At 37.6% G+C, this 22,995-nt stretch overlaps 2 protein-coding genes across 5 annotated transcripts in view; one reads left to right on the top strand and one right to left on the bottom strand.

The window, feature by feature from the left end:
• The window catches only part of casq2 (calsequestrin 2), a 9,070-nt gene extending 5,725 nt beyond the window's left edge, over nt 1-3,345 (top strand). For both annotated transcript variants that reach the window (XM_047815015.1, XM_027141915.2), the window contains one exon: nt 699-3,345. In XM_047815015.1, the coding sequence (XP_047670971.1) occupies nt 699-923 (225 nt within the window). In that variant the 3' untranslated portion in view covers nt 924-3,345. The remainder of the gene's footprint in view (nt 1-698) is intronic.
• vangl1 (VANGL planar cell polarity protein 1) lies at nt 2,471-22,995 on the bottom strand. 3 transcript variants are annotated; one of them, XM_027141888.2, is made up of 9 exons: nt 22,861-22,995; nt 17,485-17,672; nt 15,701-15,833; nt 9,503-9,937; nt 8,417-8,592; nt 7,516-7,649; nt 4,698-4,833; nt 4,244-4,478; nt 2,471-3,728 (listed from the first exon to the last, which is right to left on the bottom strand). In XM_027141888.2, the coding sequence occupies exons 2-9, from the start codon at nt 17,544-17,546 to the stop codon at nt 3,468-3,470; spliced, it is 1,572 nt and encodes a 523-aa protein (XP_026997689.1). In that variant the 5' UTR covers nt 17,547-17,672; nt 22,861-22,995; the 3' UTR covers nt 2,471-3,467. The 3 variants fall into 3 exon arrangements, with proteins under 3 accessions (XP_026997689.1, XP_026997690.1, XP_026997691.1); XM_027141889.2 differs by lacking the exon at nt 22,861-22,995 and adding an exon at nt 22,102-22,294; XM_027141890.2 differs by lacking the exon at nt 22,861-22,995 and adding an exon at nt 22,096-22,208.

Below are 22,995 nucleotides of genomic sequence, written 5' to 3'. Positions count from 1 at the left end.
AAGGTTTAGTTTACACAGGAATAGTGATGCTTCATTGCTTGCACAAACATGCTCGGCATGGAGGAGTCATTGGAAGAAAACTACAAAAAAAAAAAAAAAAAAATGAAATCTGTTTTGAACTGATGAATTGTGGAATTCTTATGCTACAATCAATAGATCAGCCAGTGGCCTAGGACACATATCAAAAATGTATTTCAAATTCTGAAAGCCAAGAAACTGATGCAAAACATACTTGAAAAAAAAAATCCATGAACCACGTCTAGAAATTCAAGACGAAGTCTTTCGCATAGTTTGCAGACTTGAACATTATTTAAATTCTTTGGATAAATCTTAAATTTCTGTGCATGCAAGGTGGCCCAAGAATATCTCTAGACATATCTAAAGTTTACATTTTAAACAACAACAGAGTAATTCCTTGCGTAAAATACAGAAGGATTGGGTATCAAAACATTTGCAAATTCAACAATTAGTATTTTTTCTGTTTTTAAATTGTACCAAAATATAGAATAACTTATTCTTATTTTTTAAAGCATATTTGGTACAGAATTTTCACTGCAAAAATGAACTAAATTTGTAATATGCTGATGGGTGCCTAAACATTTCCATACAACTGTATCTACATCCCTCTTTAAAAAGTTTAAAGTAAAGTTAAAAGTTTTTTAAATATGTAATATGTAACCTCTGTAATCCATTGCTAGGCGGACAGTGTGTGGATGGAGATGGATAGTGATGAGGATTTGCCCTCTGCTGAGGAACTTGAGGACTGGATAGAGGATGTGCTTTCTGGAAAGGTTAATACAGAAGATGATGATGATGACGATGATGATGACGATGATGACGATGATGACGATGATGATGATGACGATGATGACAACGACGATGATGATGATGATGATGATGATGATGATGATGATGATGAGTAACCTACAAACATGAATTCTGTTCAATCAAAAATTGGCTTTTACTCACTCAAGGACATCTATATCCTGTATGAACACCTTAGTACCATAATCATTTTGCACATTTTTGTGCACAATCTTACTAAATATCAAACTTTTGCAATGAACTGAACTCCGTGTCCAAAAATTACTGGCAGCATTAATATATCTGAAATATATAAATGTTTAATTTATAACATTAAATGTTTAATTAGGTTATTACTTGCTCAGGCTGAATTAAAAGAAATACTCCAAAATAAACACCATGATTCAGGGATCCTTTAGAGCATTAAATATTTTTAATGGTTAAAAAAAAATTGTGGCGATTTAAACTTGAAAATAAATCAATTAATTTTAATAATTATTAAATGCCATATATTCTGTTTATTGTTCTCTCGTATGTCATGCTGCTCTTTGTGAAATCTATACCTCTTTACCTGACGGTTACCTTATGTTCTGGTCCATTTGGAAATTCCTGACCAGACTGGAAGATGAATTGAAAAGTAAAACTAATTTGATTTCATAGTAGTTTTAAAATTTGTCTTAAAAAACATTGGTTTATTTTATTCCATGACTTGAAACATTTAAGATGACACAGACTCAACAAAACCTATATACAGTGTGATTTTTGTTCATCTTCAGCTAAAAACAGGAATTCGAGGCTGACAGGAGTAAAATCTGATGTTGTAGCCCACCCCCCCTCAATGTACAATATTTTGTGGATGCTGAGATACTGTTCTGCTTACCATGGTTGTAAAGAGTGATGATATAAATTACCATATCCATATGAATTGTTGGCCTCATTCGATAACTGCAAGGTGTTCCAAATAAAGTGGATGGTGGGTGTACATACTGTACACACTACATTAGCAACACCACTAAAACTGGGTAAAGACTCCTTTGCTGTCAGAAAACACTCAATTCTTCATGGCCTGGATTCTATGAGATGTTGGAAACATTCCTTCAACCTGAGATTCTGGTCCATGTTTAGATGATTGCATTGCACAATTCCTGCAGATTTTTCAGTTGAACATGTTCATGATCTACTAGATTGAGATTCAGTAACTGGAAAGAGCACTGATGAACCCTGCTATCATTGTCATGTTCACAAGACCAGTTTGAGACTACTTTTGCTTTGTGACATGGTGTATCATCATGCTGGATGTAGCAATTAGAAGATGGTAAATTGTAGCCATGAAGGGATAAACATGTTAAGCAATAATACTCAAATAGTCTGTAGCATTCAGGTGAGGATTATTTGTTATTAACAGACTTAACGTTTGCCAAATGTTCCCCACACCATCACCTCCACCAGCCTGGACTGTTGACACTGGACATGATATACTTAACACAACAAATTATAAAGTATATCCCTTATTTTTTCACAGATATTCAGTTTTATTAGAAACCAGGATGAAATTCTCTTCTAAGAGATGCACGTGATTATCAGAAGATGAAGGGTGTAAGATCTGAAAGGAGTTCATATTTATGATCTCAGAGAAAATGTCAGGTGAAAGGGCAGATAGCAGAAATAAAAATCAATACCTTTATATGAATATATACATGCAAGTTACAGTAAGATGTTTGCACATATATAAATTAAATTTACACAGACATATGTACACATAAAATATTAATGTAAACAATATAAAATAAACAGGTCAATTTTACAAAACATTTTTCCTATTGTTAGAGAAATTGGCAGGATAAGGTGATGGCTGCATAATTCTTCACAAATGGTCAACCCACAAACATGTCACATGTCGCATCATATACCATCACACAAAAAGGACACAGGGAATAAAACAAATTCATAATCCTATAAATACATGTATAAAAGAGTTTTATGGGCTGTAAAAGTTTATTAGGTAGTTGTAGTGCGGCATTCGATTTATTAATGATCCTTTTGGTGAAAAAGTTTTAAGCCCTCTTAAATCAAATGGTTTATCAAAACGGTTTAGGCAGCATTCCTGGGGTTGTGTGTCCTACATGGTTTGTAGTTTCAGCATAATGATTAAATTACAGAAATGACAAAAGTCTTGAGGAGTTTTTTGTGCACTATGATGACACTTGTCTCTTGTCTTCTACATAAATGTGGTATTAAAATCATTCACCGTTTCAAATACATTTGAACTGTAGGTAATGTTTCTAATGTCGCTCCTCCTTCCTAACTGTCTATATTGTTTGACTGGCTGGAAAGCTACAAGACATATACTGTAAGACAGCACTTCCTAATGATCACAGTTCTGGTTTTACACTTCTGCTTGATTCCTCCCTTAATAAACAGCAGCCTTTAGTTCTTAAACACTGCACATCACACATACCTACACACAAAACACACACTCTCACACTTGCAAATACAAGTATCTGTCTTGTACATAAATACTTTTTTTTTTCATTTTAAAAAGAAACACACTGCTGCATATCAAAATATGTCCAATATGAGAAACGTGATTTCTAAAAAAAGTGAAAAAAGAAACACTGTTTCTGAGTTTTTTTGTGTATAAAAGTGACAGACAAAGCAGAGGGTCAGACGGAGGTCTCTGACTGAACTTGTAGCACAAACTTGTGTGATTTTGGGTGGACGTATTCCTCGCTGATTCTGAGCTGCGGGATAGCCTTGCTGTTGACCACCAGGCAGAAGTGGCTGTTTTTGAGCTGGAACTCTGTGCCATGACGCAGCAGGCTGGTGACTGATGCCTCGCTGACCAGAGTCCATTGCAGAGCACGCCAGCACTCACTGTTGTACTGCAGAGTGGGACCAGGAGTCAGGTAGCTCTCCAGAAATGACTGTTGACAAAGCAGCACAAAAAAAGAACACTGAGCACAAACCAGAAACTACACGTTGCTGAAAACAAACACATTTTAATAGAAATTGGCTATTTTGTTTCCAATACTCTAATTCCTTCCCCATCAGAGTCTAATAATTTTAATGATTTTTTTTTCTATGCTTTCCATTTTTCTTTTCCTTTTCTTTGTTTCCCCTTTATGGTACTATCTTACTGCAAAGAGTGAGCCACATGGAGTGAATGCATTTCTTGATTTTTTCCCTTGTTTTTTTTAGCTAATCTGAAAATCAGTATAGTTTTGTGTTGAGAAGTAATTCTGCACCAAAAACACATCACGATTAAAAAGAAAATTATTTACTTTACTAACTTGAAAACACACACCATCACTAACCATTGAAGCATCCAATTTAATAGATTTAAAAATATTGTCTATAAACTTTTAATAATGAAATGAATGCTACATGAACAACACAGATTGGCCCTCTAAATAATCTGCCATTGTGTGTGTGTGTATACCTTGGGACTCATGTTGTTGGTAATACAGAAAGCAAGGTGGCTCTGGATGCTGTCCATGCTATGGCAATGCTGCTGACGAGTTGTTCGCAGGTACTTCTGAAGCGCACGTGCCATTGAGGGAAAAATTGCCTGTGCAGCCTCACGTGCCTCCATCACGTCTCCTGGTGGCTTCTTTTTTTCCTCCTCCTGCAACCGCCGCACATGTGTAAACGCCTCCTCTACTGCCACCACCAGCCTTGAGAGCACATGAAACAAATATTAATCCTGTTGCAAAGTGAAACCATAAAACTTACGGTTGAAGCAAACATTAGATGGAACTTGAAGCTGATTTAGTAATATACTGAAGTCTAGTCCTCTAGTTAATTCATTTCTTGTCTGCTTTGCTTTATCAAAATGTATCAAAATCTCAGTATAAATATCACACAGTTATGAACTCTACCCTCCTTTCTCTTACCTTGCTCTGCGCTTCCGGACTCTTCTCTCGTAGTCGGCTTCTTCATAGTAAAGCTCGCTGTGGCTGGTGTCTTTGTTTCGAGCTGCAGCAGCCATTTTGGCACGAGACTGACTCGCTGCACCATCACTGCCAGGACCTGACAAGATGAAGAACAGCATGATGGGATGTTAGAGCTTGAGCTCTTAAGGAGTTCTAATATGAGAAATCATTACATAGACACAATGTAATAGCTCAAGCAGCTGTATTCTCGATACGAAAGAAAACATTTTTGTGCTGTTTGAAGAAAATACTCAACGTGACAAATTTATACATTCAAGAATGATATATTATTTTCTGTTTATAGTTTTATTTAATTCAACTAAAACATACTGCATACACCATGCTGTTTAACTCTATCTATATATTATGTGCTGATTATCTTAACTGTTGCACCATAATTATTATTTATTTTATTTAATCTAATTATCATTTGCATTACACGTATGCTAACTGGACGTGGGAGCTCAGTGGTTAAGGTGTTCGATGACTGATCGGAAGGTCATTGGTTTGAATCCCAGGTCCACCAAGCTGCCACTCCTGAGCAAGGCCCTTAACCCTCAATTGCTCAGGTGTATAAACTGGGGGGAAAAAAAAAGGTAACTCACTCTGGATAAGAGTGTCTGCTAAATGCTGTAAATGTAAATTTATCTGTTATTTGCACTGGTTAGATGCTAATTGCATATCATTGCCTCTGTACTTGTACCTAACCTAACATTATGGGAAATCTGCAAAATGGTATATTTCCTGTACTTCTAAGTTGTTACAAAGCGCTGTTGTAGGTACTTCTCACTGAAAACTTCAACAATTGTTTATTCCATGTACAATCAAAGCAAAAACATTAGATAAAGTTCATTCATTCATATAAACCGTCCATTTGTCATGCATACTGCAAATACTATCCATGCTACTGTATTATAGATAAACAGTCAACACCTACGGACTAGATCAGAATCAAGATTTCAACAGTGCTGTTGTATAAACACTAATAGTTTTAGATACGTTGCTGATAAATAGCATAAAATGATAGAACCAAAATGGAAACTGAAGTGCAGGATACTGTAATACAATTTCATTTTAAAGAGCTCTGTTTACAGAATCCCATCTGCCTTAGTTATGTTACATAGCACTGAATATGTAGATAAGTAGCAGTATTAAGCCTCATTTCATTAGCAGCTTGTAGAGATAATGGCTCTTCTCTGATGGGAGGTCTAGAGACACTGTTTTAATCCACCTGGTTTTTGAAATTGACTCTCTGAGGGGGGTAGGGGGGTGGGTTACTGTTAGTAATGCAAATGCTGAACACATGAGGGCAGCACCGTGCCTGTATAAGACATAAGCATACTGTTTAATGAACTACCATTTACATTTGCATCATTTGGCAGACGCCCTTAAAGTGCTTTTAAGTCTCTATGTATACATTAGCACTAGTTCACTAGATTACACTGGACATAGTTTTGAACCCTTGAATCCCCAATCTAAGACATAAAACAAGCCTAGATAAAAGAAACACTGCTTGGGGCATGTGCCCGATGACGCCTGAGATAGACCCCGTGACCCGAGGTAGTTCGGATAAGCGGTAGAAAATGAGTGAGTGAGAGTGAGTGAGTGTTCTCCTTAAGCAAGTACTTTTCATTTAGGAGAAACAACCAAGTGCTCAGTCTAGTGGAACTTCAAAAAATCCCCCTGGGTCACACACACTCATGAAACTGGTTTAGAAGAAACATCTCTTTTAAATTTAGTTTAGAATGCAAAACAAAAATAGATTGATTTGGTCATTGCAGACTTCCAAATTTGTTATTTCAAGGTTATTTTATTTCTTCAGAATTATTCTAACATGGATGAAATACATTAAGAAAATTGTTTTCTTACATAAAAATGTTCGAGTGGTAGTTTATATACCAGATGACTATCAGTTATCCTCATGTGAAATTCACAAGATTGTGTGTGCACAATCTCTGAAATTCAAAGGGTAGGTAGGGTAGGTCCAGGCACAGAGTGGTTAATATGCCCTGTGTAGCAGCCAAATACCAGCTCAGTATCTTTGTGATGTTGGATTAATCATGTGAATACAGTGTGTGTTCTTGAGCCAGGGAAGTGATTTTTTTGTTGTTGTTGTTGTTGTTTTGCTTTGCTTTTTTTATCTATTTAAATCAGGTTTTCTTCAATATATAATGTATTCAATATAAACACCACTAATAAAGATGCTCTTAATGAATATGTGCCTTTTTAACTGAAGTAAAAGTTGGATGAACTCCTGATGGATGAAACTAGCTCCAGGGCAGAAGGGGACACACAAACCCACACCCATACACACACACACAGACCATGGGCACTCAGTGCATTCCATGGTTTTAGCTTACTGCCTAAAAGAAAGCTTTTGGGATTAACTTTAAATGTTGCAGAGAAAACAGAGAGGAACACACACCCACACACACCAAAAATATCAAGTGACAGACTAGGTAATAATATTCAGCAATCCCAAAACCACAGGAATGGAAGGAATGTGTTTGTTAGTATACTGTTAGTATAAAATAAAGACATATTTCTATTGTTATGAACACATTCAAACAACCACCATTTGTTGGCTATGTATACGATGACACAAACGTTCTGTACAAAGACGTTTGTTTTGTTTTAGCTAAATCTTTCTCTTCCCTCCGAAATTTCATTTTTGGTGTCAAACAGTCTTAGAATTATATATAGAAGGAGTTTTTATTAATTTGAAACATAAAGTCAAAAAAAATGCAATGGCATGAAGAAAGGAAAGTGCAGAACCCACCATCTACATTGTAGACCTTTAGAGCAGCCAGATGCTTGGCTGTCCGGGTTTTAGCAGCAGTTAGCAGTGCGGCATTATGTACCGAGAAATCCTTATAGTAGTGCTCCAGGACCACCAGAGCTGCCCTCTGAATACTACACACAGTAAAAGAGAATAATGAATAATGTTAGACTAAAGGTATAGTCAGTGGCATATTTTATATAGTGTATATAAGCAGTGACAATCATTAGCGCTTCCTATAAGATCACAGCAACGATATGCACAAGCAGCCATTAACAATGCTGGGACACCGCTATATTAATGTGAGAGGAGAATCTTTGGTGAATTAGAGAGTGAATAAAAATTTCAAATCAATGAAAAGAGGAAAAACAAAGATGCTACAGAGGTGAGAGAGAGAGAGAGAGAGTATAGTTTGTAAGTCAAACTATATCTGTTTTATTGTCACTGTACTTGTATGTCTCTTTTATATACATACATATATACATATACATATATATTTATATTTGTATATTTACAAATAAAGAGATATAAAAATACAGAGAGAGAGAGAGAGAGAGAGAGAGAGAGAGAGAGAGAGAGAGAGAGAGAGAGAGAGAGAGAGAGAGAGAGAGAGACAAAATAACCGCATGATTAATGTCTTCCTCATTCTTTGGTCTGAATCGAGTAAATGATTTATGCCTGGATCAAGAACTACACACACAGCACTTCTGATACAGGATTTACACAAAATAACGAATTTGGTGACCAAGAATGATAACATGAGCAAAACAAACACAACGACTGAAGAATAGAAGTGCATTCTAAATACACCTAATACCCACTATACAGAAAACATCATAATTGGTATAGAAAGGGTTTCTTTGATATTCTCTTGCTCTTCCTCACACACAGTGTGTGTTACCTGAGCTGGCCCAGGTTGTAGTGCCGTGTCTCTCCATCAGTCGAGCGTGTGACACACAGACAGAAGCATGGTTGCAGCTGCCGCACCTCCAACAGCACCACGGCCAGGTAGTGTGTAAACAGCAGAGTATCCACCAGCGACACAGCAAACTGCACTATCCCATGATAATTCTCATCCTGACACCCACAGACATAAACACATTGACCAAAGTTATTCTTTCTTTCTTTCTTTCTTTCTTTCTTTCTTTCTTTCTTTCTTTCTTTCTTTCTTTCTTTCTTTCTTTCAAGCACACTGCATGAATTTCTTCGAAATGTGAATGATTTCACTTTCTGGCTCTTTGCTTGGTTTCTTTACTCTAAAAGAAATAACACACAAGCTTATTTACCATATTCTCATTTGATTTTATATAACAGCACATCTCTTACAGTTGTTTGGGAAGTAATTTACCTATATTATATATTTCTATTAATGCACTAGTTCACGCAGCTTATTTAACAGTGTTTAATGTGTTTGCTGATAAAATGAAGCTTTTTATAAGGATGTTATTTTAAAATGTATGTCTCAACTGATATCTGATATAAGGACTGCTGTGGCATAAAATGAATTAGACACTTTTGGGTCTAGTGTTATAGGAAAATAATTAACATTGTGGTGGTAAATGCATCACACCGGACTGTGGCTGATTTTTTAAAATCTGTTAATTAAGTCAGATTGTTAATCTATTAGCCATCTTAAAACAAACATTCTTCTTCTTCTTCTTCTTCTTCTTCTATTGAACTACTAAGAATTATTTCATAACTGCAGTGTAAATGATGCAGCAGCAATAATGGACAATGTAAGTATTGATGTGCTGAGTCGTCGTAAGAGTTTAAAAGCTCTCATGACAACTCAGATGCTGGTGAGCTTGGGTAGAGAATTCTAATACCAACTGGCTACCGTTAGAAATATATATCAAATTATGTTTATATATAATAAGGGCTTAAAAAAACTTCTCTAATTTAGTTGATTTAAATAATCATTATAATCATCATTATAGTACACCTTTAATACAAATTATATGAACAGCTTAATCATAAACACACACACCTGTGTGTCAAGGATGCGCACTCCATAGAAGAGCCAGTAGGAGAGCAGGAGCAGTAGAGTGAGCACAGCGAGGAGTGCTCTGTAAACAGCCAGGCGAGGCAGGGTGGACCGGGGTGGACGCAGGAACAGGGCCCAGCCGGCCAGCATTAGGATCAGTAGTTTAAAGGCAAGAGAGAGGAAGAGGCCCTCACAGGCTGTTCCACATGACTGCACACGCTCAGCCCACAGCAGCTGTGGCAGCACCACAAAGGCTAGTGGTGTGATAAGAACCACCAGTCCAAGAAGCAGTGTCAGGGCCAGGGGCAACAAACGCACAAAGCTCTGCTTATGCACACTACCCACTGTCTCCTTCCCAAAACTGGCCAGCTCCTCCTGAGAGAGACTGTGGTCTGAGGTACCGGTCACGGCTGTGGTGGTCTCGGCCCAGTTATCATCCTGATAGGAGATAGCGAGAGAGAGAGAGAGAGAGAGAGAGAGAGAGAGAAAGAAATAAAGAGAGAGAGCATAATATTGTGGTGAAACACTGTTTCAAAATAGCTTGTTTCAATGCAATGGCATTGTCTTACATTTTCTTTGTAAAAAAAAAAAAAAGTAACTGTGAAAAGACTTAATGGAAAAATTTTTTTTTTTACATTTTAATTGAGACTGATGTTACAGATTTCTCATTCTAACTTCCTGTCATATTAGACTATATATTTGTTATTTGTTATTTGTCTTCAAGCTAATTATTCAATAAATACTAAAAATTATTTCGTTGTTGCAATGATACTATAAAATAAATGAAATATCCCTATCTTATGAAAAAATAATGCATAATGTGCATATTGTCGTGGAAGTGTTACGAGCTTTTATTTTGCTCAAATTAAATTTAAATGCATTAATTATCACGCATTTTTATCATTTAAAACCAAAATTTGCCAAAAGTGTAGTCCGGTCCAGAGAACCAATTTCCTCCTTGGCATTGTTTCCATCTATTTATGCAATAAAATCAAAAGGAAATAGCTATACAGCACAGTCTGTGTAATATTAAAGCAGTATAGAAATTGTAATTATTAATTCAGCTCTGAGCAGCTCCTTCCGCTACATCCTGTGTCTGAAGGAGCGATACAGACGGTCCTTTCTCCCTGCTGCTATTAGACTTTACAATCAAAGCTGCCCCCAGTGAACCAGTCACCATAATACACACTGTTATTATAGTATGTTTAACTGCAATAATAAACAATAACAAAGTATTTTAAACATGTGCAATAACAGAAATTTTGAAAAACATGCAATATTACCTATGTGCAATATGTCTTTCAGTGTAACTACTACTCGTGGTCTCTTTTTCTACATTTTGTTTTGTATATACTGTATATTATATTATGTCTCTATTCTTTTTATATATTTGCATTTTCTTACTCTTTGCTGCTGAAACAGAGAAATTTCCCCATTGTGGCACGAATAATAGTATATCTTATCTTACTGTTAATTTGTTGCCTAAATACCATGATAAATGTTAAATTCTTGCTGAGAAAAACTGTCACTCTCTAAAATGCATACTCTTATGTATGTGAGAGTTTGATATGTTGGATTTATTTTGCTGTGATTTTAATCTAAACCTAAATCTAAAACATCACTGGAGAAAGTGCAGCATAACGTGAGAGAGGCAATCTTTTAAGTATAAAATTGAGGATGGCTTTGATATTCTACCAAAATAGATAAGCAAATTTGCTATTCTTTATTTTGCACCACACAGATTAGTTTCCAGCTTAGGTGTGAATCAAATGTACTTCAGCTCAGCAACTGAGTTGTTGATATACATAAAATAATGAACTAAATGTACAAACACTATCTATTTATTAGGAACAGATGTCCAGCAGCACATTTATGCAGCTATCTAATGAATGCTTAACAGGTTAAGATCTTTAGTTAATTGTAAATCAGATCTCTTGTGCCTTTAACCATGGCAGGGTTGTTGGTACCAAACGGGTTGTGTGAGTGTTTCAGAAACTGCTGATCTCCTCAAAAAGAGGACAGTTCTATGGGTGGAAACACCTTGCTGATTAAAGAGGTCAAAGGAAAATGGCCTCTGCTTGGTTTGAGCTGCCAGGAAGGATATAGTAACTCATGTAATTACTCTTTCCATCTGTAGTGAGCAGAAAAGCATCTCAGTACACAAAAAATAACAAACCAATCCGGTCATCCACAAACATGAATATGAATCCATCAGACTCAATCAAACTACACAAGTTAAAGTAAAAAAAAAAGGCTTTATTTACATTACCTACAGTACATGATTTTTACGCTGGGCTGCTGCTACATGATTAGCTTATTAGATAACTGCATGATTGTGTAGGTTATACAAATAAAGTGGACAGTGAGAGTGTTTAGTTTGGGTGACATTTCCTATTTATGTTAAAGCTGGGTGACATAATAAACATCCAGTAAACTGGTTGTAAGTAAAGGGGAGAAGCTTTTATTGCTGAACTTTAATTCGGGTGGTAAGAAAATCACATTTCTGGACTAAAAAAGGTTAGAAAAACCCCACTGAGTCAGATGATTTAGCACATAACACCTCTGATATGCTGTCCACCAATGTCAGCACAGCACGTTCATTTATAACCAATGTGCAGAAGCAGAAAATTTGGTAAACAACAGAGAATCAATATCAGTTTGATTAAAGAACATAAATGAATTAATGTTTTAACATAAAGATAAATCACTTGAGAAAGTGTCTGTGTGACAAAGACAGACACTTATTTCCTCCTGGTTAGCAGAGGCAGACTGTGAACTTCAGCAGAGCAAAAGAGAACGACAGGAAGAGAGGGAGTGATAAACAAATGTGTGAATGTCCTGAACCTCTCCTCTTTCCACCATCCATCCCTTTTCCTCTCATTCTTTCCAAAATAATACCATGTTGCCAGGACAGAAAAGCTAAAACTGGCTGCCAATATAACTGTACGTGTGTGTGTGTTTGTGTGTGTGTGTGTGTGTGTGTGTGTGTGTGTGTGTGCAAACATTTAACACATACTGTATAAAACTCAGTGTACACTTCCTTTGCATACCTGGATTTCCTTAGATTTAATTACAGTTTAATCACTATTAGTGTCACAAACAAGATAAACTGCATGTAATGACAATTAAATAGTGACGTGACATACGGCTAAGTACGGTGAACCATACTCAGAATTCGTTCTCTGCATTCGACCCATCCAAAGTGCACACACACAGCAGCGAACACACACACACACACACACACACACACACACACACACACACACACACACACACACACACACACACACACACACACTGTGAACACACACCCAGAGTGGGCAGCCATTTATGCTGCGGTGCCCAGGGAGCAGTTGGGGGGTTCGGGGGCCTTGCTCGAGACTCGAACCCACAACCTTAGGATTACGAGTCAGACTCTCTAACCATTAGGATGAACATGATATGATGTCTTGGAGTACTTAATTTAGATTTTTGTTTTAGATACAACTGCTGAGGAATCTCTGTAGGGCTGTGTGCATTATTAGCTCACACACACTCCTTAGGCATGTAGAGTTAAACATCAAGAATGACTCTGAAGTGGAAGATGAGCTGCCTAATCCCTGAGTCTAAACAGACACACACACACACACACATTCCTGTTGCTGATCCTGTTGCATGCTATTCGTTGGATAGACTATGATAAATTGGTTGTAAGTGTGTGTGTGTGTGTGTGTGTATGTGTGCGTGTGTATTGACAATAAAGCAAATGAATGAATGAATGAATGAATGAATGGTTACTTCATATTTTCAATTATCTGAATTGTTTTCTTGTTAAGAGGCTCATTAAAATCTTCAGTGTAACCCTGGTTAAAAGACCTGTGGTAGGATTTGGAGCATGAAGGGTGTTTTTCTAGAATGTTTGAGCCTCTTGGTTGGATCTGAAAATGTTGACACTGGTGTCTCGTGAGTATTGAATCATATTCTGTATGACACATACAGTATAGGTTATTATTCAGGTTACTCTGGCTCAGTGAAGAGTTTTAAACACTGCCTCTCTGGAGATAAAAAAAAAACAGCCATAACAAAAATAAAACTGCTGAAAGGTTAAATAAATAACTTTGATCATCTTCTTAGAGTGTTATCTGTCAAGGGGTGGGATATATAATGCAGAAAGTGAACAGGCAGTCAGAGTCATGGATGTCCAAGCCTCCAAGCATGGTCTAACCCCACAAAACTCTGACAAGTAACATCTACAAAAGTATTGTTGCAGACTACAACCCCAACCCTTATTACAACCCTTCATGACAACAGTATTCCCTAATAACAGTGCCCTCTTTCAGCAGGATAATGCTCCCAACCACAATACAAAAATTGTTCAGGAATGATTAGAGGAGCATGAGGAAGAATTCAGGTTGCTGACTTGGCCTCCGAATTCCCCAGACCTCAGTCTGATCAAAATCTGCGGGATGTGCTGTACAAACAAGTCCAGTCCATGGAGGCTCCACTTCACAACTTATAGGGCTTTAGGAATCTACTGAAGAAACACAGCACACCTTCAGAGGTCTTGTGCAGTCCATGCCTCGAGGGGGTCAGAGCTGTTTTGCATGTCAATATTAGGCAGGTGGCCTTGATGTTATGGATGATCTGCCTGCATTTTTTTTCAAAAGGCATTCCTTTTGCTACATATATTACATATGTATTCTCTAAATAAATATTTTCTTAAAAACTTTCTTACTACTATACAAATTTCTTAATACATTTCCGCATTTTTAAATATGGCAGCTGAGGTACGATGTGCACGGCATTTAAAAGAATTCCTCTGCTTGTCTCCAGTTTCTTCAGGGTAGAGAGGATTTCACACACCCTCACTGTATGACAGATATAATAAAGGACATGTGAGTCAAACAGGCTGCATTACACAGAGAAGAATAGATCTTCAAGCCAGCATGACAATCAGTCATGGATTATCATTAGCCCTGTAGCACTGCTAGGAAACACATGAGACACTAAAGCACCAAGGTCCAAACATGGATTCTTATAATGATGCTCAGCTAATGTGTTCTTTTACTGTTGTATACATGTAGGTGTTTGCTGGATACCTTATTAGCAAGTCCTGGTTTAAATCAAGCGATACATGAGTACACAAAGAGCTTTAAATAGCAAAGTATGTCACCCTTTAATTAAATGGCACACTCCTAATTGAGTACAAAGAAGGAAAGTAACATGGACTAAAAATCCCATAATTATATTATCCATAATGACAGTAACTAAACAGTTAGTTCTTAATCATTCTGTGGTCAGAATAACCTAAACAGAAATCTATAATTTTAAAAGATATTATGCCATTGAGTGGAACACAAATAAATTGGAATAATTTTGTGCATTATTTTAAAGTTAAAAGTAAAAACCGGAATTAGCCTGAACAGACCGTTAAAATCATACTTCATGATACCGTATATTTATAGTACCCTGCATGGGAAGTTGTATGTCTCACATTTCACACACACACACACACACACACACACACACACACACACACACACACACACATGAAAACATGAAAAATTATGTGGCTTTTCCCACTGTGAGAAACAACTAGGTCAGAATGAACTGTAACGCCAAGAGCATCTCTCTCTCTCTCTCTCTCTCTCTCTCTCTCTCTTTCAGAAAGAATAGTCTAACAAAAGAACAAAAAGATTTCCTTCAGTCTCACTCAGCTGTACTGATTCACATTCTAGCCTAACTGAGCTATGATAGTATGTTAGAAACATTCCTTAGATAGATTCCTTTTGTTTGTATTAACAATATAATTAGAATATATATTGTCAAAATGTTGCATGTATGTTGTTAGAATGTTGTACAATGGAATGGTAAAGTACTCAAGTCAGCCTGATTACAGCTTCCTTTATTCAATTTCAAACAGCACATACCTTCAACTTTTACCAAGCTTCCAAGAAACTTGATTTCCTCTGAGCATTTTTATTGATGACCTCTCTCTCTCTCTCTCTCTCTCTCTCTCTCTCTCTCTCTCTCTCTCTCTCTCTCTCTTTATCTATCTGTGTGTGTGTGAGAGAGAGATTTTACAAGACAAAGTGACAAAGGCATTATTCCACAAGCATCTATATGCCTTATGTTTATAACACATACATTCTCACGCCTCTTCACAAACACAGCCACACCCATAAAACAACAATAACTACACTTGCTGTAAAATGGACTGACCTGAGGCTCTGTGCTAGCCGGAGTCTGCTCTGTCGCTCCTGTGTGCGCAGACAGGCTGCTGATGGTAACATTCTTGTCGGATCGATTGCTGCCATCATGACTGCGTGGTTTGTGCCGGTCTTTACTGCGATCGCTGCATGGCATAAACACACACATTGACATGGGTTAGGGAAATACAGCTATCTCTGCACAGACACACACTATGAACTATATACCCTCTTCCCTTTCTTACTTTTGTCTCCTTTCATAATACTGTCTCGCTCTTTTTTGAGGATTTCTTAATCACTTTTCTTCCTGTCCTCTTTTTACAACTGTAAGGAAACTGACATCCTTAATCCATAGAGGTCTTTATATTCTTCATTATCATCCTTGAGCTCATTTGATTATCTCTTTTTATTAAACGAAAATGGAAAATAAGTTGGCAGTAAAAACAGCATATTTGAATTAAAGCTGAATTTTCCTTACGAAAATTCCATCAGGACAGAAGTTTTCATTCGCATTAATACTCCATCAAGACAGCAAAATAAAAAGCACAATCTGGCTTCTTATGTTAGATTTAGTCAAACCCATGACAAATAAAGCAACAAAGCTTCTTGCTGTCTTTCTGGTAAGTGGAGCAACGTCTGTCCCTATGGCACAGTTTCTGGTGTAGCAGTTAAAACAAGCACACTGACACAAATCTGTCTCTCCCTCCTGTGGTTTAGCAGCTCTATTTGGGAAATTGGAACAGTATAGTCATCAGACTTGCAGACAGATGGAAAGGGATGAATTAAAAGTGTTGTTTTATTTTGGAAATAACAAAAGTGTACCAAGAGAGTTCATTTTAAGCATTTAATATGCACTTTCCTTTACACTTTAAACAGAAATTTAATCCTGGACATATTCTTTATGAGCCATGTGAAAAAGAAAAAGAATTGCTAAATATCTACAGTACATTTTCATAGAAATCTTCAATTGCTTTTTAAATCCCAGGACTGGTGGGTCCAAAATTACGTTTCTGGCTCTCATAAAACTTTCTGATTAGTTTTAGTGTAGCTAGTGTATATTTCATGGGAGTTACTAAAAAACATGCTCATGGCAAATCACTGAAAATATGACTTTAAAGGGTCAATCACAGCTGCAAGTTAACAACTTATAGCCTAGCTATAATCTTGCCTGCCATTAATGTAAATGATTAGTGGCGTAAGAACTGTGTTCTGCATTTTTAAGTTAATTCTCTCTCTCTCACTCATTTTCTACCGCTTTATCCGAACTACCTCGGGTCACGGGGAGCCTGTGCCTATCTCAGGCATCATCGGGCATCAAGGCAGGATACACCCTGGACGGAGTGCCAACCCATCACAGGGCACACACACTCTCATTCACTCACGCAATCACACACTACAGACAATTTTCCAGAGATGCCAATCAACCTACCATGCATGTCTTTGGACTGTGGGAGGAAACCGGAGTACCCGGAGGAAACCCCCAAGGCACGGGGAGAACATGCAAACTCCACACACACAAGGCAATTAAATATAATTTGCTATTTGCTATAATTTGTGTATTCACTGATTTTTTGACTTTATACGTACCTCATAACCACATTAAGCTGCAATCCTTTAGTTGTCATGTCATCATATACACATTTTTGTCATGACAGTAGACAGCATTTTTCTTTTTACTTCTGTGTAAGCTTCACAGTTTTTGATTTATTTAACTCTGTAACGCAAAACTCTGTAGAGCAACTGGGCAAAGTGCTATTTTATTAAAGCTGCTGAATAATGAGGGTGGAAGCCATTTACCTGTGTCTGTTTGATCCTCGAGAGTGCTGAGAGTGACCAGAGTGGACAGAGTCTGTGTCCATGATGATGACGTGTCTTTTCTATGATTGGTCCAGGGTTTTGTGTGGCTTGGCCTCACAAATGTTAAAGGCCACCAGTCAGGAAGCAGCCACCAAGTTATGGTTACTGTCAATTAATTTACTGTCAACCTGATAGAAAGAGAAAGAGAGAGAGAGAGAGAGAGAGAGAGAGAGAGAGAGAAGAAGAAGAAGAATATACAATTGGTCAGGGTGCAAAAATGCTGCTCGGCTTTACATACCCAACTACCATGCTACCACCATCACCAACTGCTACCACCCCAACCTCAGCCTCCTTTTCCAAGGTCATGACCCCAGACTTCATAACAAAACAGTGGAAACCAATCTAACCTAAGTGGGGGAAACAGCATGACTTTCCTCTGCAGATCGAGCTACAGTATATATTTGCTATTCATATCTTACCCCTGCCCACTTCCTACATTCCACCGCTCCTACATTGAACCCAGTCCTTAGCAAATTGTAGAACTTTACTGATATGTCCAAAAACAGTATACAGCCAAGGTTAAACATGAGAATTTGTGTTTACTTAAGAGCATGTATTTCTTAAATGTCAGTGGCATTTATTTAATTTAAGGTATTTGTCATGCTTACTAATCCAGCTAAGCTTGAATCTTCATCCTGATTACCGTCCTTCCCTAAACACACCCCCATCCACACACAGTGGATGATGGAGTGTGAATAGGGAAGTGTCTATCCTCATACCCTCTGCAGTCCTACAGTACAGTAACTGCTGTCAATATAGGAAATCTGAGCTGGCAGATACGCTTACACACACACACACACACACACACACACACACACACATACACACACACACACACAGACACACACACACACAATTCTTCTGGAGTTACCTCATGCTCTTGTGAAAAGCACACAAATAATTCCACTGAGATTACATCACGGACACTCAAAAACCAACAAACAAAATGCATGCATGGACCAGTAGCCATGCTGAATCTATGTAATTTAAGCAATGTGCCTGGCTTTTCCTCTTAATAACAAAGCTTATCTCTGCCCAATAGTCCCCATAAATATCATTTCTAATGGCAAGAATGTGTGGAGCTTAGATATACAGTCCACACTAAATCTCTAATATGGGCATCATGAATAGCTAAGGAAAAGACAACAGATATACTGAGCTACAGCAGATACCCGGTCCAGATGTCTCATTATGAAAAGGATACACCACTGCTGATTCCTGTGTGCGGGAGTGAGAGACGGAAGGAGAGAGGGAGGGGTGGCATACTGCTGTTAAAGAAACCCCAAGCTCTAAAGCAACAGGGATGGACTGGACTATCCTGACTAGCAGTTCACAGTATAAACGATAAACAAGGACAAAAAATTTTTTTTTCTTAAATCCACTTTAAACACAATATGTAACTAACAGCTCACATGTATATCCCTTTTCATTGTATTTTTTAAAAATGCCCAGTGGACCCACTGTGGGGCCAGATAAGTCCAACATAAACTGGAAGATGTGGGCAGTAGGAGAACTAAGGAGGTCATGCTGCCCGATTTCATTTGTAATAATGAATCCATCACAGCAGAGTACACTGGGGAATTGGAGCAAGAGAAGAGATGCTGCAGGCAATGACATTTATTCAGTCATTACACCTACCCAGTCAAGGCATTCACACTCACTCACTCACTCACACACACACACACACACACACACACACACACATACAGTACAGTACACACACAGTGCTTTCAAGCATTATAAACTCAAATGTATGTTCAAAGAATTAAGCAACATATTAAATGCTCTATACACATGCACACTGAAACTCTGAGCTGGGCTTTTTTGGTCAAAATAATGACAAAAAAGAGAAACAACTATTTATATATAATAGTAAGAAAAGCCTGGACAACAAAACAAGACATGAGACTGAAAAGGTTAAAAATTTAGATGAACAAATCTGTCCAGCATATTAAAACCCAAAGAAACAAAAACAAAAATGATACTTAGAAGTAAGAAAACCTTTCATTTAAAAAAAAAAATTATACTCTTTAGGGTGAGACAGATGACTCAGTTTTATAATATGCCTGTAATCACTGAGGTAAATCCTGACTAGGACTGATGTTCTTTTGTTTCTCTTTTCTTTTTTCTTTTCAACCTAAAAAATGTTCTTGAGCCATTTCACATCATCACAATATTTAAAATACTGACAGGTTAAAAGGCAACACACAAACACCTTAAGCCAGGCCTCTGACACGTGGCCTTGATGAGGATAATCTATCACTTTGCTGTAACATTGGGTAAATAAACAGCTCTGAAAATCACTGTATTTTCTAATACCCACCAGGTGTATGTATGTTTACAAGGAAAGTGAGGTGTAACGGATGTGTCAGGTTGTTAAGCAGGTGTGAAGATATGAAAATTGTTTTGCAGCAGATTTCTGGGATTTTGAGGTAGAAAAAAAAATCAGTGTTTTGTCAGGATGTGTGAGAGTACCAGAGTATTGCAGAAACCAATGATCCATGTTCTCCGACAGACAGAATTTGGGAGAGAGTGGAGTTGACTACTGATGAGAGGAGGTCGAGAGCTTTAGCTAAATACAATGAAAGAATTTGCTCTGTATACTGTTTTTCTTACAGGTATAAAGAAGTAAAGTGGCCATGGGACACATATCTGTTTCTGATTCACAGCTGCCCATTGACCAGGTTTAGTAATCTGTTGATACATCGATCATCAGCGAAAAAAAATACTGACTACTTCAGAGAACGTGGTCCCTTTTAATATGTCTGTTTAAATATAACCAAAAATATTATAAGATTATCTGCCTTATTGTCACCTAAGACATTATCAGGAAAGAATGTAGGAGAGTTCACCCCTCGTATGGATTCTTACTGTATTTTTCAGTCTGTGTTAATGCATACATGTCATACATGTTCAGTTAAAATACATTAGTAGCTGCTTTTCAGCCTATTAATCGTTGTTCTGGGAAGGATAACATGCAAACGCATTGGAGCTTTGATTTCCCCAGTGGACTTGTCAATGAATTTATGCTTTGCCTGCCCTGTTTTAGAGAGATAATGCTTTCTGAAGCATTCTGACATATAGCACAGTGGACAGATAATAGAAAACTGGACAGACATATTGCTTTCATTGTGGTGCACTTTGCATCCACCTCATCCATTATTTTCTAATGTCAGTTTGCTTTATGGGCCTTTTATATGTTCCACATCCTCTTGGATTTCCTCAGAGGTACCACATGCAGCTCTCAGGTGACCGAGGGAATATCATTGCACAAACATTAAATTATAAAGGGAAAAGTTCAACAGCAGCACTCCACAGATGTGACACAGACATGACTGTACTAAGATCAGGGCTTCACTTCCTAGGGGCGGGAATTTAGGTCAGTTGTGTACCGTGTGGTGTTCTGCTGTATTCCTAATTCCATGTATATGCTTGAGAATGTGACATTACATTCAATTAGTTTAAAACAATTCACTATTTGTCCTGCATGAAAGCTCACCAAATCTAGACACAAGACAGACAGAATTCACGGAGGACTACAAACCACAAAGATTGTTTTCTTCTTCTAACAGACCAAATCCAGCCAGTGAAGTCAATGATAATGAGCTAATGAGTTCAATCAAGCATGTTAAATGGGGTAGAATGATTAATTGTGCTTTAATGCGGGCTTCCCAGGCTAAGCTTCAGCTCACATTAAGAGCTCATCTGTTGTTTGAGTGTACAGGCACATTCTTCAGTCCTGCTTTACTGATTATTCTAATAAGCCATTACCATATCTGGTATGGCTACTAGGCTAAGAGGTTAAGGTGTTGGATTACCAATCGGATGGTTGAGCAAGGCCCTTAACCCTCAATTGCGCAGTTCAATGAAAAAATTAAGGTGCTCTGGATAAGGGTGTTTGATAAATACTTGCATATATTTTCGCAAGTTAAAATAATTAACTCAAAAATTACTTAAAACCAATCTTCTTGCAAATAACCTCCATAGATTTGGCTTCCAGATAATATTATGCTCAGATTCACTAACCACAAGTTAGTATTCAAGTGGTATTTGTGACCATTAAATTATATTTCGACCCAGATGAGATTTGAGACAGACAGTGGAGCTTAAAGAATTTTTTTTCATCAAGTCTGGAAACCCATCAGATTACATGCCACTTGATTTGAAGGGGAACATGCACCAGACGTGATCACAGAATTCTTGATGGTGGAGATTGTTAACACCCAAAGGCCATCAACAGCTTGGCAATGGCTTACATCACTTCGGTTTCAGCTTGGGGCAAAATTAGCACACATCTTGGTGGAAAATTACAGACCATCAAGCTTTGAAATGTGAGGTGCATTTTCTTCAGATGCAGATAAAATACTAATACTCTGCATAGTGCACTACCACATGTGCACTCTTTTCTTACAGCTGCAGAGTTTGATAAAAACTTGTCTTACGGAAAGATCTGTGATCTTTAAAAAGGAATGATTTTCCCTATGCTATTTCTGTAAAGGAATCAAAGAAAGAAAAAAAACCCTGAATAGTCTGCTCCCAGTTTTATGTTACCTGCACCTCATAGTCTTTTGGTGGTGGGATGGGAAGAAAGGGTGCCTCTTTTGGTGCCTGAGCAGAACTGAACATTTGCTGAGCAGTCAGTGTGAGCCTTTCAGAAGAGGAGACACAGAACATATCTAGTGATAAATTAATCTTTTGGTGTTCCCGGTCCTTGTGGACTGTAGCTTTTTTTTTCTCCCCGAGACGCAAAGCGCACACACCCAAATCCATCCATGCATTCCATGAAAGCATTGTTCTTGTGCACTATGATCATATGGATGTCTGTCTAGGGAAATGACCAGCGGATGCAGCGCGAGCGCGCGGCAGGGGAACACCCGATCTGCACGCGCTACACCCGCAACGGCGAAGAAAAAAAAAAACAAAAAAAAACAGCAAGATTGGCTTGCAACACAATTTAGAACAGGCATTTCTATTTATATACTTAACAAATGTATTTGGCATTACTTAGCGCGATAAATGCTTTTTGAGACGCACCAGACGGGGCCAAAAATTCCAATGATGCACAGTGAAAATCACGTTCATTACCATATTAGATTTCATGCAAAGCAATTCATTCACATTTCGGTAAAATTGCAGCGTCTTCGGCCACTGTATCTGCTGCTATTATACTAGTATCCGATAATATTATACATACAATAGGCATTTTATTCATTCCTTAATATGCCAAAGGTGTTTAGAAGAGAGAATGCTGTAACCAACCTACTGTAACAAACAAAGAACAAAGGCTTAGAAACGATTTAAGAAATCTACACTTACCTTCTCGTGCCAAAAGCATCCCCACAAAATAAACACAAATACGCTGAAAGCAGAAAACACCTCTGTATACACACATATGGACCGGACTGAAACAGCGCACCTTTTTCTTTCTGAGCAGATGGGCGGTGTTATACC

The sequence above is a fragment of the Tachysurus fulvidraco genome, chromosome 6 (assembly GCF_022655615.1).
Source record: "Tachysurus fulvidraco isolate hzauxx_2018 chromosome 6, HZAU_PFXX_2.0, whole genome shotgun sequence".
Classification (NCBI taxonomy): Eukaryota; Metazoa; Chordata; class Actinopteri; order Siluriformes; family Bagridae; genus Tachysurus; species Tachysurus fulvidraco.
Note: the sequence above shows the minus strand (reverse complement) of the source record. Positions and strands in the feature narration are given on the sequence as shown.

Coding starts and splice junctions, on each gene's coding strand:
- vangl1 (XM_027141888.2), bottom strand. CDS start 17,546: ATGGACACAGACTCTGTCCACTCTGGTCACTCTCAGCACTCTCGAGGA. Junction 15,834..17,484: donor CGAGGATCAAACAGACACAG/GTAAATGGCTTC, acceptor TATGCCATGCAG/CGATCGCAGTAAAGACCGGC. Junction 4,479..4,697: donor GTCCGGAAGCGCAGAGCAAG/GTAAGAGAAAGG, acceptor TGTGCTCTCAAG/GCTGGTGGTGGCAGTAGAGG.